General features: G+C 40.7%; 1 protein-coding gene and 1 long non-coding RNA gene across 24 annotated transcripts in view; both read right to left on the bottom strand.

Moving 5' to 3' along the window:
- Positions 1-1414: 1414 nt before the first annotated feature.
- LOC139079410 (uncharacterized) lies at positions 1415-6277 on the bottom strand. The gene is made up of 2 exons (XR_011533029.1): positions 3591-6277; positions 1415-1507 (listed from the first exon to the last, which is right to left on the bottom strand). It is a non-coding gene; the product is annotated as an uncharacterized lncRNA (long non-coding RNA).
- Positions 6278-7423: 1146 nt separating this feature from the next.
- KTN1 (kinectin 1) overlaps positions 7424-15939 on the bottom strand; it is a 101348-nt gene continuing 92832 nt past the window's right edge. For all 23 annotated transcript variants that reach the window (XM_070594193.1, XM_070594201.1, XM_070594204.1 and 20 more), the window contains 4 exons: positions 15805-15888; positions 14068-14160; positions 13096-13216; positions 7424-7905 (listed from right to left, as the gene is read on the bottom strand). In XM_070594193.1, coding sequence (XP_070450294.1) covers positions 7901-7905; positions 13096-13216; positions 14068-14160; positions 15805-15888 — 303 coding nt within the window. In that variant the 3' untranslated portion in view covers positions 7424-7900. The remainder of the gene's footprint in view (positions 7906-13095; positions 13217-14067; positions 14161-15804; positions 15889-15939) is intronic.

Raw genomic sequence — 15939 nt, 5'->3', positions numbered from 1 at the left:
AAACTTGAGAAGGGAAAGTTCACTATCAAGAGAGATTCGTTGTAACAGGGATGACCTTTAATGAGGCAAACCACTCTGGAGAATACCTTGGGGCTGAGAGAGAACCTGGAAGAGGACAGAGTTGGAGGGGACTGGAGGTCAGGCCTCACTGGAGAAGGTGTGGGTGCTGCCCAGTGACGGCAGAGAAGGTCACTGGGCTGGCCGGCCCACAGCTGGTCTACAGTCACCGAACAAGCAGGAACCCCCATCCCGAGAGAAGGCAGGATCCCGCAGCCAGGAGTGGTTGTATCCATTTCCTAGTGCTGCTGTAACAAACTACTACAAACCTCGTGGTTTAAAACAACACCAACTTATTCTCTCACAGTCCTGGAGGTCAGAAATCCAACGTGGGTCCCTGTGGTATACAAAGCAAGGTGTTGGGAGGACTGGGTTCCTCCCGGAGGTTCTAGCAGAGGATCCTTTTCCTTGCCTTGTCAGTTTCTAGAAAGTCTAGTCCTCGTGTTACCAAATACTCCACTTAGGCATTGGAAAGCTCTCTAAGGACTCCAGAGACTGTCACAGTAATAACCTTGCAAGGTAAATCAGTAGCAAAATGAGCCGTGCATCTAACACACAGCGTGGTATCTAGAAAAGAGCACTCAATAAATGTCCGTAATTATTATGACTCCTATTATTTGTTTATTGTTACTATCATTCATAAAATGCCCCCAAGTAAATGATTAATTAGTTGCTTTGTGGGACATCAGCCATCATGCAGTTGAGTTGGGTGAGAAGCCAAGCACATATTCAGGGTGCAGGGGGACCTGTCCAAAGGCGGTGAGACAGAGCGGTCCCCCTGAGCCGCCCTGAGAGGACCAGAGGGTGGGCCAGTTGTCTGTTAAGGCTACTCTCAAAGTTAACACCAGGCACTCGGAACAGATGAGAAAGTTTTACATTTTCTATGCAAATGCAGGTAGGAAATGCTGTTAGTTTATTCAAAATAGGTCAAGTTATAGTCAAAAAGTCACCCAGATCGGTTGTCAGAAAAAAACTCGGCTCCATCCGACTGGACATGTTTGTCTAACAGAAGACCACGTCCGTACAGACGTCCTGAGGGAACATCAAGGCAGAGTCTGAACCTCCACACCCGTGTCTCCATACTGTCCCCACACTGCTGAGTGCATAAATCATCCTGTTCTTGGTAACAAAATGGAGAAAAACTTATGTTTTTCTCATCTCATTTTATTCCAACTGATTCTTCCATCACGGGAATAAAACTCCTACCATTGTCAGTGGGAGAATAGCATTCCTGCAGGTTCAGGCTTGGCGGGGTGGGTGTGGGGGGAACGTAAAGAAACTCAGCAAAGAGGAAACTCAAGAAAAATACTCATATGGCATAACCAGGAAATATCAAGAAACACAAAGAACACGAAGAAAACCACCAATCAGCACTTTACTTTTTTTAGGCTTATTTTGGCAGAATTCAGTTTTCAAGGTGCTGCTGCAATCTTTCTCTTCATCCCCAGATCTGCAAAAATTATAGAAATGATATAAAATAATTAGTAAATATTTAGCAATGTTTGAAACAAGAATTCTCATTTAACGAGAAACTGCGAAAAAACTGCAAAGGATGAAAAGCAAACTGAATACCATAATGCATAATTTTCCAAGTGTGGTCCCCAAGCCAGCAACATCAGCAACACTTGGAACTTGCTGAAATATGCAAAATCTTGAGCCTCACCTCAGACCCAGTGAACCAGAAGCAGAGTTTGGGAACCATGGAAATGTATCAATAAACAAATTTGAATTTACAAATAGAAAATATCCATTCTTTTCAATCCCTTGGAATATTTACAAATATGGAGCATATACTTGGCAATAAAGGAATTTTTGACGAAAACTCACTGCTGCATTTGGTTAGAATTTACTAGAGCCACATTTCTACTTTACTTGCACAGCTACCAAGGAGAAAACCTAGATGCACACGGCTGAAGAGGTGGGAGGGAACTTATCAACACAAACAAGTGAATTCCATTTCCTACAACTATGGCCCATGGGTTAAATCAGCAACCCATATTTTAGATATTTCAAGATAAGACTGCATTCAGCAGAGAAACAGAAACTTTGTACTTGGCACTGAATGAAATCCCAAGAGCTCTGGACTGAACAGCTCAGGAAGAACCGGCTCCTAACTCAGAAACTCCTAGCTGCCTGACTGCACAGCACAAGCAGGAGCCCTCCCGACCTGTCTGCCTCTGCTTGGTGCGCCTGAGGTCACAGGAGAGTGAACAGCCCCCAACTCCTTCTCACTAACTCAAGAGGGGAATAACCAGCCTGGCGAAGTAGTTTGAAAATTCAAACTACTTCACATAATAAATCATTTCCTGCCAAAGCTTAGCGTTCTTGTTGATAATCTCTTTTATTCTAAACTGAGACTAAATTTTTTTTCTTTTTTGGTTTATAATTTTTTCTTTCTTCTTAAGTCTCCACAAAGTCAAGAAATTCATGTCATACAGATCATGTTTACTGACCCAAATGCAATAATAGTAGAAAACAATATTTACAAGTCCATGATGTAAATACAAAACGAACACCAAAAAGTTTCTTAGCTTAAAGGAATTCAAAATGAAAGTTACATAAAATATTTACGAATTGGTGACGACTTAAATGTCCCTTAGCAGAGGAATGGACAAATAAACTGTGGCATATCCAGTTAAAAATGAATGAGTAAAAGCTGCATGTATAGACTTTAAAGCTAATATGAACAAATACAGCAAAAGGCAGAATGATTTATGTAACGTTTGAAAACATGCAAAACACGCTTAGATGTTGTTTCTGGATACATGCATATGTATTAATTGCAGAGCAACACAGTTAAACAGTACACATCATTCCAGTGCAGAGGCTTCCTCTGGAGGGAGGGACCGGAGCAGTGAGGCATATGCAAGACGCTTCAACTGTACCCAATGTTTTCTTTCTTTTATTAAAAAAACCTCAATATAACAAAATGTTAATACTTGATAATGAGTGGGATACACACGTTTTTTTCTACTTTTTCCATGATTTGTCTTTATGGTTGAAATATTTATGATTTTTTTAAATTAAGAAGTGAAAGACAACAAAATCCCTACGTATCAAATCTGTGCGATACAAAGAAGTCCAGAGGAAAACTTACAGCCTAAAATAAATTTATTAGAAAACAAGAAGAACTGAAAATTAATGATTTAAACGCAAAGAAAAGAAGTTGGCAAAGTGCAACAAAATACATCCAAAGAAAGAGAAGGAAAATAAAAACATAAATGAATTAAACAAAATACAACAAAAAAGTGCTGATGGAGTTGTCCAGTATAATTAAAAACTGTTGAAAAACAACATGCTAGACCAGTAGCACTCAAATTTTTGGTCTCAGAAGTCGTTTACACTTTTAAAAGCTTTCGTTTTTATTTCTATCAATATTCGATGTACTAGAAATTAAAATCAAGAAAAATTGTAAATGTTCATTTTTTTATTTTAAAATATCAACACAACAAACATGTTTTCACAAAATACTCTGTCATTTTCCAAAACAAATGGACCAAAAAGGAGTGGTGAGAAGACTGGCATTGCTTTACCTGTTTGCAAATCTTTTAACTATCGGGCTTTGTAGAAGATTGGCTCCTGCGTTCCACCTGTTGTGATACATTGTTTTGGTTGAAGTGTACGAAGAACATCTGGCCTCACACAGACATGTTGTTGGAAAACAGAGAGCAGTAGCCGTTTCAGACAACTGGATATTCTTTGATACTATAGCAAAGCTCAACACGAGGTAATTTCTTAAAGATTAATTGCAGTGTGGAGCCTGAAAGCCGATCAATAAACTTTTTGCACTCTGATACATTAAAATCCTTTAGCTTATCTTGCTCTTGCTCTCGTACCTGAGGCATGATTTTGTAACATTGTGCACTGGTCGTTTGGAAAATACTGGTTCACTGAGTTAATCCAGATCTTCCAGATATTGACACATTTCACTATACACACCAAAAACTCACATTCACCAGTATCACTACCAATCTCACCAGAAAAGACTTTCTTAAGTGTCTCTGACAGTGTTTCTACTGGGAGTGAGCAGTGATGAACACCGTAACTCCTAACCGCTCTGGAGCGAAGCACCAGCACCGAGAAAGGAGAGTAACATCCTCGTACCACCAAAGTACAGTTTGGACCTTGCAGACTCCTGGAAGGGTCTTGGGGATGCCCAAGGGCTCTGCAGACCACACTTTTGAGAACCAGAGGTTGACAATCCTTCGGAAAGTACAACCAGGAGAAAATGAAAAGGCACATTAACATCAGGAACAAATGAGGGTAAAAAAAACTATACAGTAATTTTTAAAATTATAAAAATATATATTTATAAGTACACACACATGTATATGTGAATATATATATGAACGAATCTAAATAAGGGAATCAAGCCAGAAAGCTTAAGCTGGAGGTTGGAATCCTGATTCCTCCACTTAGCAGCTGAGACCTTGGACAATGTAATGATCCTCCTTGTGCCTCAGTTTCCTTCTCTATAAAATGGAGATGATAAAAGAACTCCCTCAATAAATTCTGATGAGGATTAAATAAGTAAATCGCTTAAAAAAACTTCTGGCCTGTGATGTTATAAAAGCAGTGTTACCTGTCTTCTAGAATTCCATCGATGAATATGAAATGGCCCAATGTTCGAGGAAAGCGTAAATGAGGAAAATAGAGTCAAGAAGAAATAGAAAAACCTATCAACCAGTCGGTAGAACAGCCTGGATGTGGTCCCACTTTCCTGACCATGGTCTTCAACCATGCCGTCACCTCCCTCTTCTCCTCAGCACACCCTAAGCAGCTCTCATAGCTGACCTGTAACTAGATTAACGAGTCCAGTCCGGCTTGGTTTAATAACCCATCTCCAACCTCCCCACAGCTCAGGCTTGACTACTGGCCATGGTGGCAGCAACAAGGAGTCTGTTCTTTAACTCCTCCTTTGCCCTCCCTTCTTCAGGACCCAGATGACAAATGAGGTCAAAGGACAAACACCTCTTTACCCGACTGAGGGAGCAGCAGCAGCCCTCTTCTGTGGTCACGGCTTCTCCTATACGTGCTAGCTAGGGCAGGGCCACAAGTGACAGGTGCTCAAAAGCAGTCTGCACTGGGATGCAAGATGTGGAAACTCTGGCCTGGCTCGAACTCTCTGTGGGCAAGACAGCTACTGCCCATAGGCACACACCCCACCACCTCTTCCTGTTGGGGGGAACACCGGCAAGGCGCTCAAGCCTGGATGCTTCATGCAGTCACTGACCTCCAGGTACAGCCTGCCTCACAGGCACCCCTCACTCCTCCCTTCCACATCTCTCCCCTCTCTTTTTGGGGACCAACAAAATTGCTCCCAACTACACTAGTCATTCTCCCCTCCTTTTAGGCTCTCCCTAATCTGAGTAATATTCGTGCGGCTTTCTGCCTCAACTGGCTGCAGCAGTGATGAGGGGAACCAACAGAGACTGAGGACACGGGACTCCTTCTCTCTTTTGATGCTCCCTTCCTCTCCCAGTGCTCCCAGTGAGCAAAGGCAGAGAGCTGGGGATGGATGAGACGAGTGGGCTAGTTTGGCCTTTCATCATTCGGGCCAACTAAGGACCTGAGAATACTTAACCCAGAGGGAAATGGACTTGAGAGCACGGAGCTATCCTGGCATATCTGAAGAATAACTGAACGGCAGTGAGATCAGCTTTTCCTATGTGATTCTAGAGTAAAGAAGTAGAACAAACTGATGCAAAGAACAGGACTAGAACTTTTAATATAATTTAGTAACCATCAACCATTACAACTGTCCCAAATTGGAACAGTCAGTCGTGAACTTGCTGCCACTTCAGAGGCAAAAAGACGAATGTGTATTTGGTTGGGATGTTGAGGGAGGGGGCACAAATTCATAAGAGACTGGACTGAGTCCTCAAAGTCTCTTGCAATTATTCTATTTTTTTAAGATTCATACAAGGAGGCTGAAAAACACCACAATGACACAACTCTTCTGAGAAACTCAGCTCTGAAGGGAGAAGAGAGTAGCAAGAAGAGGCTGTAAGATAGAAGGTGGAATTTCTGTTTGCTTTTTTCAGGTGGCAGAGACATGAGTATCTTTACAGGCAATAGCAAAGGAAAACGAGAGAGAAGATGATGATACAGTATCCGGCATTCAGATCAATTTCCCAGTGGTTAAGGCCTGGGATGGCTCAAACACCCAGGCCAGCCGTCACTGGCGTGAGCAGCCTCTTCAGTTTATCTCAGCATACCCTAGAAATACTATTTGGTGCCTATGTTGTGAGGTAAAAAGTTTGGGAGGCACGACTTTAGATAATTTTCAAGCTATAAAAATAAATTTCATCCATTCATTCATTTAAATATTTGAGCACAATTAAGTGTCAGGCACTTTCTCAGGGTTGGGGATAAAGCAAAGAACAAAAGAGAGAATTCTTGCCCTCATGGAACTTACTTTCTTGGGGGGGATGGGGAGTAACCAAGTATATATATTGGAAGACTATAAATGTTACAGACAAAAATAGGTAGCGGGGAGGGGCCAGCCCAGAGATGTAGTGAAGTGTGCATGCGGCCGGGGTTCATGGGTTCAGATCCCAGGCACAGACATAACACCGCTCATCAAGCCATGCTGTGGCAGCATCCCACATATAAAACAGAGAAAGACGGGCACAGATGTTAGCTCAGGGCCCACCTTCCTCACCAAAAACAAAACAAAAAAACAGGTATGGGGATGGGGAGATAGGTGGGATACAGGATGGTCAAGAAAGATCTGATGAGAAAGGTGACATTTAAGCAGATTCAAGATGGTGAGAGAGCAAGCCAAGCTGACATCCAAGCGAAGAGAGTTTTAAGCAGAGAGAACAGGCTGTGGAGAGGCCCCAGGGTAGAAGCATGACTGAAACAGCAAGGAGGCTCAGTATGGCCCAGCAGGTACTTCAACACTCAAGAGCACAAGGTATCTGTCAGTGGTTCTGAGCATCTGAAGGGCTCAGTATTTTCATCCGATTATTTAGGAAAAAACAAACTTTTTTCAAGAACAAAAAAGATAACACGTGTAAACTGTGTAACATACTGCCTGATAAGAAGGAAACTAAAAAGTTAATTATTATACTTAAAAAATAATAGTAGCAGTAAAAATAAAGTAGAGCTCCTCTACCTGAAGCGGGAGGGGTGAGTCTGAAAGGCTAAATACCTGCTTCGTCCTTTCCGTGCCCCAAGCACTCCTGGACACAGTTTACACTGCACAGAACCACAGGGAGACCCAGAGCTCCAATGAGAGAAGCTGGAGAAGCAACAATACTTACCCTTGTGCAAAGGTTGCAATGAACAATTGTGTTCTAAATGATGCTGATCTGTAGTGTTAATAAAATCTCTTCAAACTCAATGAAAATTGGAACAAGTCTGAATAATAAGCATCCCTTTATTTACCGACACCATTACAAAATCCGATTACATTAGCAACAAAAAAGTGTTTTCTTGAGTTGAAATCAGAGGCAGTTACTCCCCAAAATGTTAAGTAAAACAGTGTACAACATCAGTATTAAAATGTTAAATTTTATCTTGTCTTTACCACTTTTGATCTTCTGAATAATTTTATTGAGCAAAATAAGATAAAAGATTACATGTTTATTTTATCGTCAGGAATGTAAAGGTCTAATTATTCAAACAGTTTTATTATAAAACTAAACTCTGAAGGTGTCTACAGAGTTGGCTTTTTTTCTCTCTTTAAATCAGTAGTCTAACAAGGATTAGAAAAGACAAAACTCTGTTCAGTGTTTCTGACAAAGTAGAAAGGGTGAAAACATAAATAAGGCTTTAATTTGGCAAAATATAATACAATGCCTTCTGTTATCCTTGAATGAACAGTTTCCCAATTGCTTCACTCTGTAAAAGATCAGAAAGAAAGATATTCATTTTAAAACAAAGACACAAAAGGCAATCAGCAGACAACAGTCCAACACCAAAAGCACATATTCCTCTTGATCTAGCATGGCCCTTTCAACCAGGACCAAAGTGCTTCATACTAATGGTAATCAAAAATAAGAGAAAACTCTGAGGGTTTGGAAGAAGCTTTTAGGTGAATTTTAAAATATGTGAGCCTAAAACCCCAGACTAAATTGAGAATAATGTAGGGATTTTAAAATCCTATTAGAAAACATTTAAACGAACAACACTGGAATCCATTTTTATTAGTTCTACTCAAGAGAACGTAAAGCTGGTGAGACGAGTGAGTACCACTGAAGAGAGACTGAACATTACAACTGTACACCCGTGGATAAATAATTTCAGTTTTAGACAGATTTTCTGAAGTCATATGAAGCTTTCCAAGTCAGAGAAATGACTAAAGAAATTAAACTTCAAAAGCCATTGGAAAGACTAAGAAGACTTGACCAGACGCAACACGTGAGTCTCCACTGGGTCCTGGGCTGGGAGAGACAGCTACAAAGACACTGTGGGTGCAACTGGAGAAGCCTCAATATGCATTTCCCACTGGCTGATATTATGCAACTATCGCTTTCTTTTGCTGGATGTGATAACGGTACTACGGATTTGAAAGAGAATGTCTCTGTTCTTAGGACACGCACACCGAAGTGTTCAGGGATAACGTCACGAGAGTCAAAAAGTTACTTTCAAATGGTATGACATCAACAAAACATGTATACATATACAGAGACGAAGCAAGTAAAAGTGTGTGTTGTACTATTCTTTCGAGTTTTCTTTACGTGAAATTTTTCAAAATAAAAAGTTGAGGGGAAAGGAAGCAATTAGAAAGTTAAAAAGCAAAGTTATCACTTGCTATCGTGTTCTCTAATTACAGCAAGATTAAGAGCTGACCAGAAAGTCCACATAGTCCACTGGGACATTAAACTATGAAGTGCTCTGTTCACACATTACGGAAAATGAAAATCTGATCCATGTAATAGTCAAGTATAAAGTGTAGAAATAAAAGCTGGCGTTTATCTGGAATGTTCACTCTTATAACTTCAATAGCGCTACAAAAGAATTTTCTTTCAGAAACAGGGGGCAACTGCATCATAAAAGACTATTTGTGAAAGGGAGCAGGGAGAGCACATACACACAAACACATGAAGAAAACGTCCCCTCCGTGTTCTCTGGACAGTGTCAGGAGCCTCTCCAATCTACCACTGGCAAACCAAATACCTGCTTCAGGGAAAAGTCCGAATTGACTGAAGAAACTGTACAAGGCCAATTGTACAAAGGATCAGACAGAATGAGAAGAAAGCAGTGACAAGAAGGGGCAGGGTAGAGTGCGCCTGAGTTAGGGAGTAGGAAAGGCCTCGGGAAGAGCACAGCTGCTGGGCCCAGACCACCTGGATTTAACTCCCAGTTCACCCAGTTGCTAGCTGGGGAAGTTGGGCAAGCTAACCCTCTTTGGGTCTGTTGTAAAACAGGAACAAAAAAATTAATAAGAATAAGAATACCTACCAACTGCAGGCACTGGGCTGCTGGAAAGATGAAATGAATGAGCACCTGTGGGAAGCGTGCTCATGCTCGAGGCAGACTCACCAAGCGTCAGCTATTAAAATCCTCCTCCTCCCGACAGGATCCTCCCGACAGGATCCTGCACAGTGGCTCCAAGAGCAGGGAACCTGGGTGTTGCGGTCTGAATGCTTGTGTTCCCTCCAAATTCCCACGTTGAGATTCTACCCCCCAGTGTAATGGTATTTGGAAGTGGGGCCTGTGGAAGACTCCACTATCATGAACAGGATTAGTGCCAGTGTTAAGGGACCCCAGAGAGCTCCCTCGCCCCTTCTGCCCTGTGAGAACACAGCAGGAAGATGGCCATCTTTAAACCAAGAAGCAGGTCTCACCAGACACAGAATCCGCTGGTGCCTTGATCTTGGCCGGCCTCCAGAAATGTGGGAAATAAATGCCTGCTGTTTTAGCCCCGCAGTGTACAGGACTTTTGTTACAGCAGACCGAACAGACTAAGATACTGGGGTCATGAAGGTTCTGACATGGTCAGATATGCACACTCAGAACGCTCAGAAACCAAGCAAGTATGAAACATAAGGAGAAGCAGATATCTGGAACATAAAAGTATCCCATAAAATACTAGTGTTGCCAGTCTACCAGAAAAATCACCTTTATTCAAAAAAAGAGCGGACAACAGCCTTCTTTTTTTAGGGGAAAGAAGGTTAGGAGATGGGTAGGAAGACTTCCAAAAGAAAAGAAAAGTTAAGGTTTTACAAATCGAGGATGTAAGACATCCCCCCACCCCCACACCTCAGCAATGCTAAGTACCATGTACCAGGATTTACAAATCGAGGATGTAAGATATCCCCCCACCCCCACCCCTCAGCAATGCTAAGTAGCATGTACCACGATTTAGGAAACTAAGTCATTGCACATCATCTCTCACTTTTGTCTTTTCCCAACAGCTTTTCCCTTCCTGAACATGGTTATCTGAAACAATCCATACGTACTTGTAATATATACTAAAAAGAACTGTTTCCTGACATCAGACAATAACCTATTACCTACATTCTGACAATTAAGAAATTAAATTTCCAATTTAATCATTTAGTAGTAGTTTTAAAAGAGTTCACAAGAGGGAGAATATATTGAGCAAAAATGAAGGCTCCAGTTAAAAACCTGAGGGCAACACCAACCCCGACAGGGCCTCAGGAAGAGCTGTGGGAACCCGGGGGCCGTGGGAGGGTTCTCAGCGAGTGCGGGGAGAGCTCTCGAGGGAAGAGTTCTCAGGTGCCTGGGGAATCTCTATCTTCACACAGTCCACTCTACCCCTTTCCATATACTGCTGACGCTCAGCCAGCTGGTCACTCGCCAAACTGGGACTAATGTCCATCAGCTGATGAAAGAATGCTACGTGATCGCCTAGAGGAGCTGCCTGCAAACAACAGTTCAGTTTCAGCTGCGTCGCCAGGGTATATGTATTTTAACGAATTACTACAATTTTATAAATCAGAAAGAAAAAATGTGAAAAATAAAAATGATGTTACCAATGATCAGTACACATCTCAAATTTAATACAATTAAGGCAAATGTGGAAACAGGAAAGCTAAAAATGATTCATGAGACTTAACAGGGGCAGACCATGTGTCCGGGAAGAAAAGTCTTAAAGGACACCTTTGAGATGCTGGAGAGATACTAGTGAGGAGGTCTAAGGACGAGCAGTAATAAGCCATCTTACAATCTTTTAAGCTCTCGGAAATGAAGCCCTTCCCTTATAACACAAAGGCCTATGGGCTGACTTCAGCATATTTACCATATGTCATAACAACTTCAGTATCCTGTATGCAAAGGAGGGGCCTGTATTACATCCAGCCATTAGGAAATCACTACTGACCTCAGCAAAAAACGGTTTCCCTGGAAGGGCAGGAAGAGAAGTAATGCCAGAGTAGGAGAGTATTCAGTGCTCTGGAGCGCTGAACAGCAAGTAAAGAAGTAGCTACTGGGAGAATAATTCCTTATTTTAAGACTCTTTGTTAAACAGCGAAATACAGAAATTAGGGTGGTAACCTGAAGGAAGTACAAGGTTAAAATAAGACATTTGAGCATGTTTTCAAGACTGAACAGAAGTGTATGCGAGAAGTGAGTGGGACTGGGCCGGCCTAGTGGCGCAGTGGTTAAGTTCCCACGTTCCGCTTCGGTGGCCTGGGGTTCACAGGTTCAGATCCCAGGTGCAGACCTATGCAGTGCTTGTCAAGCCACACTGTGGCAGGTGTCCCACACATAAAACAGAGGAAGATGGGCACGGATGTGAGCTCAGGGCCACTCTTCCTCAGCAAAAAGAGGAGGATTGACAGCATATGTTAGCTCAGGGCTAATCTTCCTCCAAAAAGAAGAAGTGACTGGGGCTGAAGACATGGGAAGGAGATTTTCCCCAAAGCAGGAAACAAGGTTATTCTCTAATTTGGGGAATGGGGGTGATGTGGCATAAGTTTAACTCCAGGCAACCGAGAAGTCAGCTTTCCAAAGATAAACGATTAAAGTATAATTATTTTTGCTGAAGGGTAAAAAGAATGGGCTGGCTTTATCTGGAAGCCTTCTTAGAGGTAACTGATCTGAAATAGCATTTTAAGGAGGGCGCATACTAAGGCAGGCCAGAGGACGATCATTCTGTGAAAGTAGACAGAATGCCCCTATAATGACAATGGCAATCCGTGCCCGCTCTTCCAGGACTCCTAACCTGTCCCGAGGCCTTTACAGCCTAACAGTCTGAAACACGCATCCGGAAAAGGACAATCCACTGATGAGCTGTCCCTTTGTGTCACACAGGCCACTCCACTGACCTCCAGGATACCAACATTATTTTAGAGCAAACAGCTTCAAAAGAAGAATATCTGAAATATTCAGTGCATATCAGAATATCCTAATTACCCAAAGCAGTGTGACTTAAGTCAGTCATTTTTAAAACAAGTAAGACCCAGGAATCAATGAATCAATTAATCCGCATTCACCACTGAAACAGAAGTCATTTTTAAATGCCAACAAATCTGAGCTTTCCCAGGTAATATGGGCAATAAAATTTCATAACGTGCTTTGGTTAATAATGGGTTTATTTATCTTCAACTAAGACGCTCACTTCAAGAGTTAAAAATGGATTTCTCTGACCACCTATAAGCAAAATTAAATAAAACTCAGCTTCCAATTTAAAGAAATTGTGATAACCTGATTTTCAGTTCAGCATCTTACCTCAGTAAAAGTGTTACTTTTTTTACTTTATTTTACCAAGTCATTAAAAAAATAAATAAATAAACCACAGGTACTTTACCAGAACTAAGATCGGGATAAACTAAGGAAGCAGTTGCAGACTATGAAAACGAACAAAACCTAGGCCAACAAGTTACAAGAGAGTCTGCTTTATAACAAAGTGAGGAGAAGCTAAGATAAAAGGTTTCCTTTTCCCCTGCAAGCTACGAAACCAAAAGACGTGCAAGATGGAAATCTATCTCCAAGAAAGCTGAAGCCATCGTGTGGGGGTCCTGAGAGGGACCAAGGGAGCCCTCGCACCGGCAACGAGCGCGCCACACGTGCACACAAACGGCGTGCGTGACCACAGACAGACGGTGACCGAGGCGCCCTCACCTGCTACCTGGGGCTGCTCCTTGTCCTTTGTGAGCTGCTGGTTTACCGCCTGAAGCAACTGCTGCAGCTGTGTCACAGTCTGATTGAGACTTACAGACATTGTCTCCTTCTCAGAAGACTCCTAAAAAGAAGATGAAGAGATGAAGGCCTCCAACACAAGGAAAGGGCATTTGCAGCCCAAAACAGAAAACATTTTATTGTTATTTTAAATACAACAAAGCTGAAAAATAGCATGAAAATCGACAACGAAAACCACATGGAGAAATCACGTTTGCTACCTAGTGGTCAAATTAGCCTGTACCAAAGAAAGCTTTGTTAATATACATTGTCACTAGGCCACAAAGAGAAAAATCTAGACTATGAATATTAAATATATATCCATTTCTCCTTTCAGAAAAAAATGTGTCGGGCACCAAAGGAGAGCACATTCATAACAACAGCAAAAATAACAGTTAACATACACTGAGCTCTGGCTCAGTGGCTAGGTACTGCTGTTAAGTGCTACCCACTATTCTAAGTGTTTACAGAGAGATTCATTTATTCCTTTCAACAATCCTACAAGACAGCAACTATCATCATTCCCATTTACAGATGTGGCAACTAAAGCACAGAGAGGCTAAGGAATCTGCCCAATACCACACAGCTACAAAGTAGTAGGCCAGGATTCAAAGACAGGCCATCTAACAGAGTCTACACTTAAGCAGTATACCATAATATCTCCTGAAACAAACCTTTAAGTTAATATAACTTCTCACTAAGTTGAAGTGAAAACAAACATTAATAAAAGCACTGCATTTCAGAGATAGGATATCTTAAAGAAAAGACGACCTTAAGTCAAGAATGCAACATAACTGATGGCAGCTCATTATGAAGGCATTTTTTTAGTCAGAGATGAATCTTGTACATTTTTTATTCTTCACATAACTTACAAGGTAACTAGCCGAGCGATCTGGGGTTAAAGAAAAAGCATACCGTTTCTGGGGAAACATCACTATTCTCAATAACAGTAGTGTCTCCAGCAGCTTTTACTATTTGTGACTGGATAAGATCCAGGGACTGCTGAGCCTGTAAGGAAAGCAATATGGTGGCCTCTAAATACGACAACTGATGGACACATGCAAGAAAGAAATGAGTGATTTTTCTTACTTATTTTATACAGAATTAAAGCTCCTCTCAAAATACAATGTAAAGCCAATCTATTCAAGTTTTTCTCCAAAATGAAAACAGCTTCCTCCTCCACCAAATTATAAACACACGCTCACTGTTTAAAAAGTCCAAACAATACAGAAAATGTATAAAGAAATTAAAAACAGAAATACCCACAGTTGATACTTAGGTTAGGGTTAGTCTAGGTCAGGGGTCAGCCAAATCTGACCACGGCCTGTTTTTGTACAGCTCACAAGCTAAGAATAGCTTTTCCATTTTTAAAGGGTTATGCTAACCTAACAAATACACAAAGAGCATGTGAGAGAAGCCATTATGTGACCACAATGCAAGTGTGTGGTTCTGCGGCGACCCCTGCTCTACACTCCTCTTCTGTACATGTATGGGCTAACAGAAAAGTGGCAGAAAATTTTAACTAAATGGCCTTTTAACATACATGCTGTTTTATACCTGTTTGTTTTACTAAGTATTTTAACTTTTTTCATGTCAATAAATATTTATGTGCATTTCCAATCAAGTGTTGCACAGTATTTCTATTATATAGACATGGGGAAGTTCACTGTCACCTACTGTTGCCATTTTAGCCGCCATAAATAACATGGCATTATCCATACCTTTGAGCACCTGTTCAGTACCCTTGAACTACCTCCTGAGAAACTAAACCGCTAGGCTAAAACCACATGTTTTATATTTTGATCCAGAGGTCACAAATTAAAATCACATATCAAAGTAAATTAGATTGCTCAGCCTTGACAATGTAGCATGTATCTAAGTTTGAGTTCTAAAACAAACTTCCTCAGTTCACATTTTATCTACTGGTAACGATAACACCAAAATAATCTGAAGCAACTGTGGACTCCTAGCCTTTTGCATAAACAATTTAAAACTTTAATCATACAGAACAATTTCTTTCAATTTTAAAAAAGTCATGTATTTGCTTTGCTAATAACTGTATCTCCCGTAAAAACAATCATACTCTAAAGCAGCTGTGACATAAGCACGTGAATTGCACTGTTAAAATAGCTCAAACAGAATTACAAATATCTTGTCAACCTAACGCAAAGAATAAGAAATGTAATCCTAAAGATCATCCATTTCTATATGAGATTAAGAAAAGTGTATGTCCACAAAGAAATAAATGAAAGAAACAAATTCCTAAAACATTAGAGGTCTATGTATCTTTTAGATCCATAAAGATCAAAAGAAACATATTTTGTAAACGACTACATAAGCAAATCCCAACTTAAAAGTATATGGATGTAACCCAATTTTTAAAAAAGAATAACTTCAATTAAATTTGAAATTTAATATATACTTTATAAAGCAATCAATTACATAAACGTGATAAATGATAAAGCAAATTGAGAATAATGGGAAAACAAGCCAAGAAAGGTTTAGTTGCAAAAATGTAACTATTTAACAGATTAAATTTATAAACAAATTAATGATGAGAAAGAACAAATCCAGAATTAGGAGTGTGTCTGCTGAAGATTCAAGGCACAAGACAGCATGCAAAAATGGCATCTGCAGGACAAGCAGTCTTACCTTATGCAAGTCACCAGCTACCTTCTGCCTTTCACTCTGTTCAGTTCTAAGTTTTGTGAGTGTTTCATTTAACTGTGTCTTTAACTGTAAAAATAAAGGAACACTACAATTAACTTGCATCCTTATTTGATTATG

Source organism: Equus przewalskii, chromosome 25, assembly GCF_037783145.1.
Source record: "Equus przewalskii isolate Varuska chromosome 25, EquPr2, whole genome shotgun sequence".
NCBI classification, from domain to species: Eukaryota; Metazoa; Chordata; class Mammalia; order Perissodactyla; family Equidae; genus Equus; species Equus przewalskii.
This window is presented reverse-complemented; position numbering and strand designations above follow the sequence as displayed.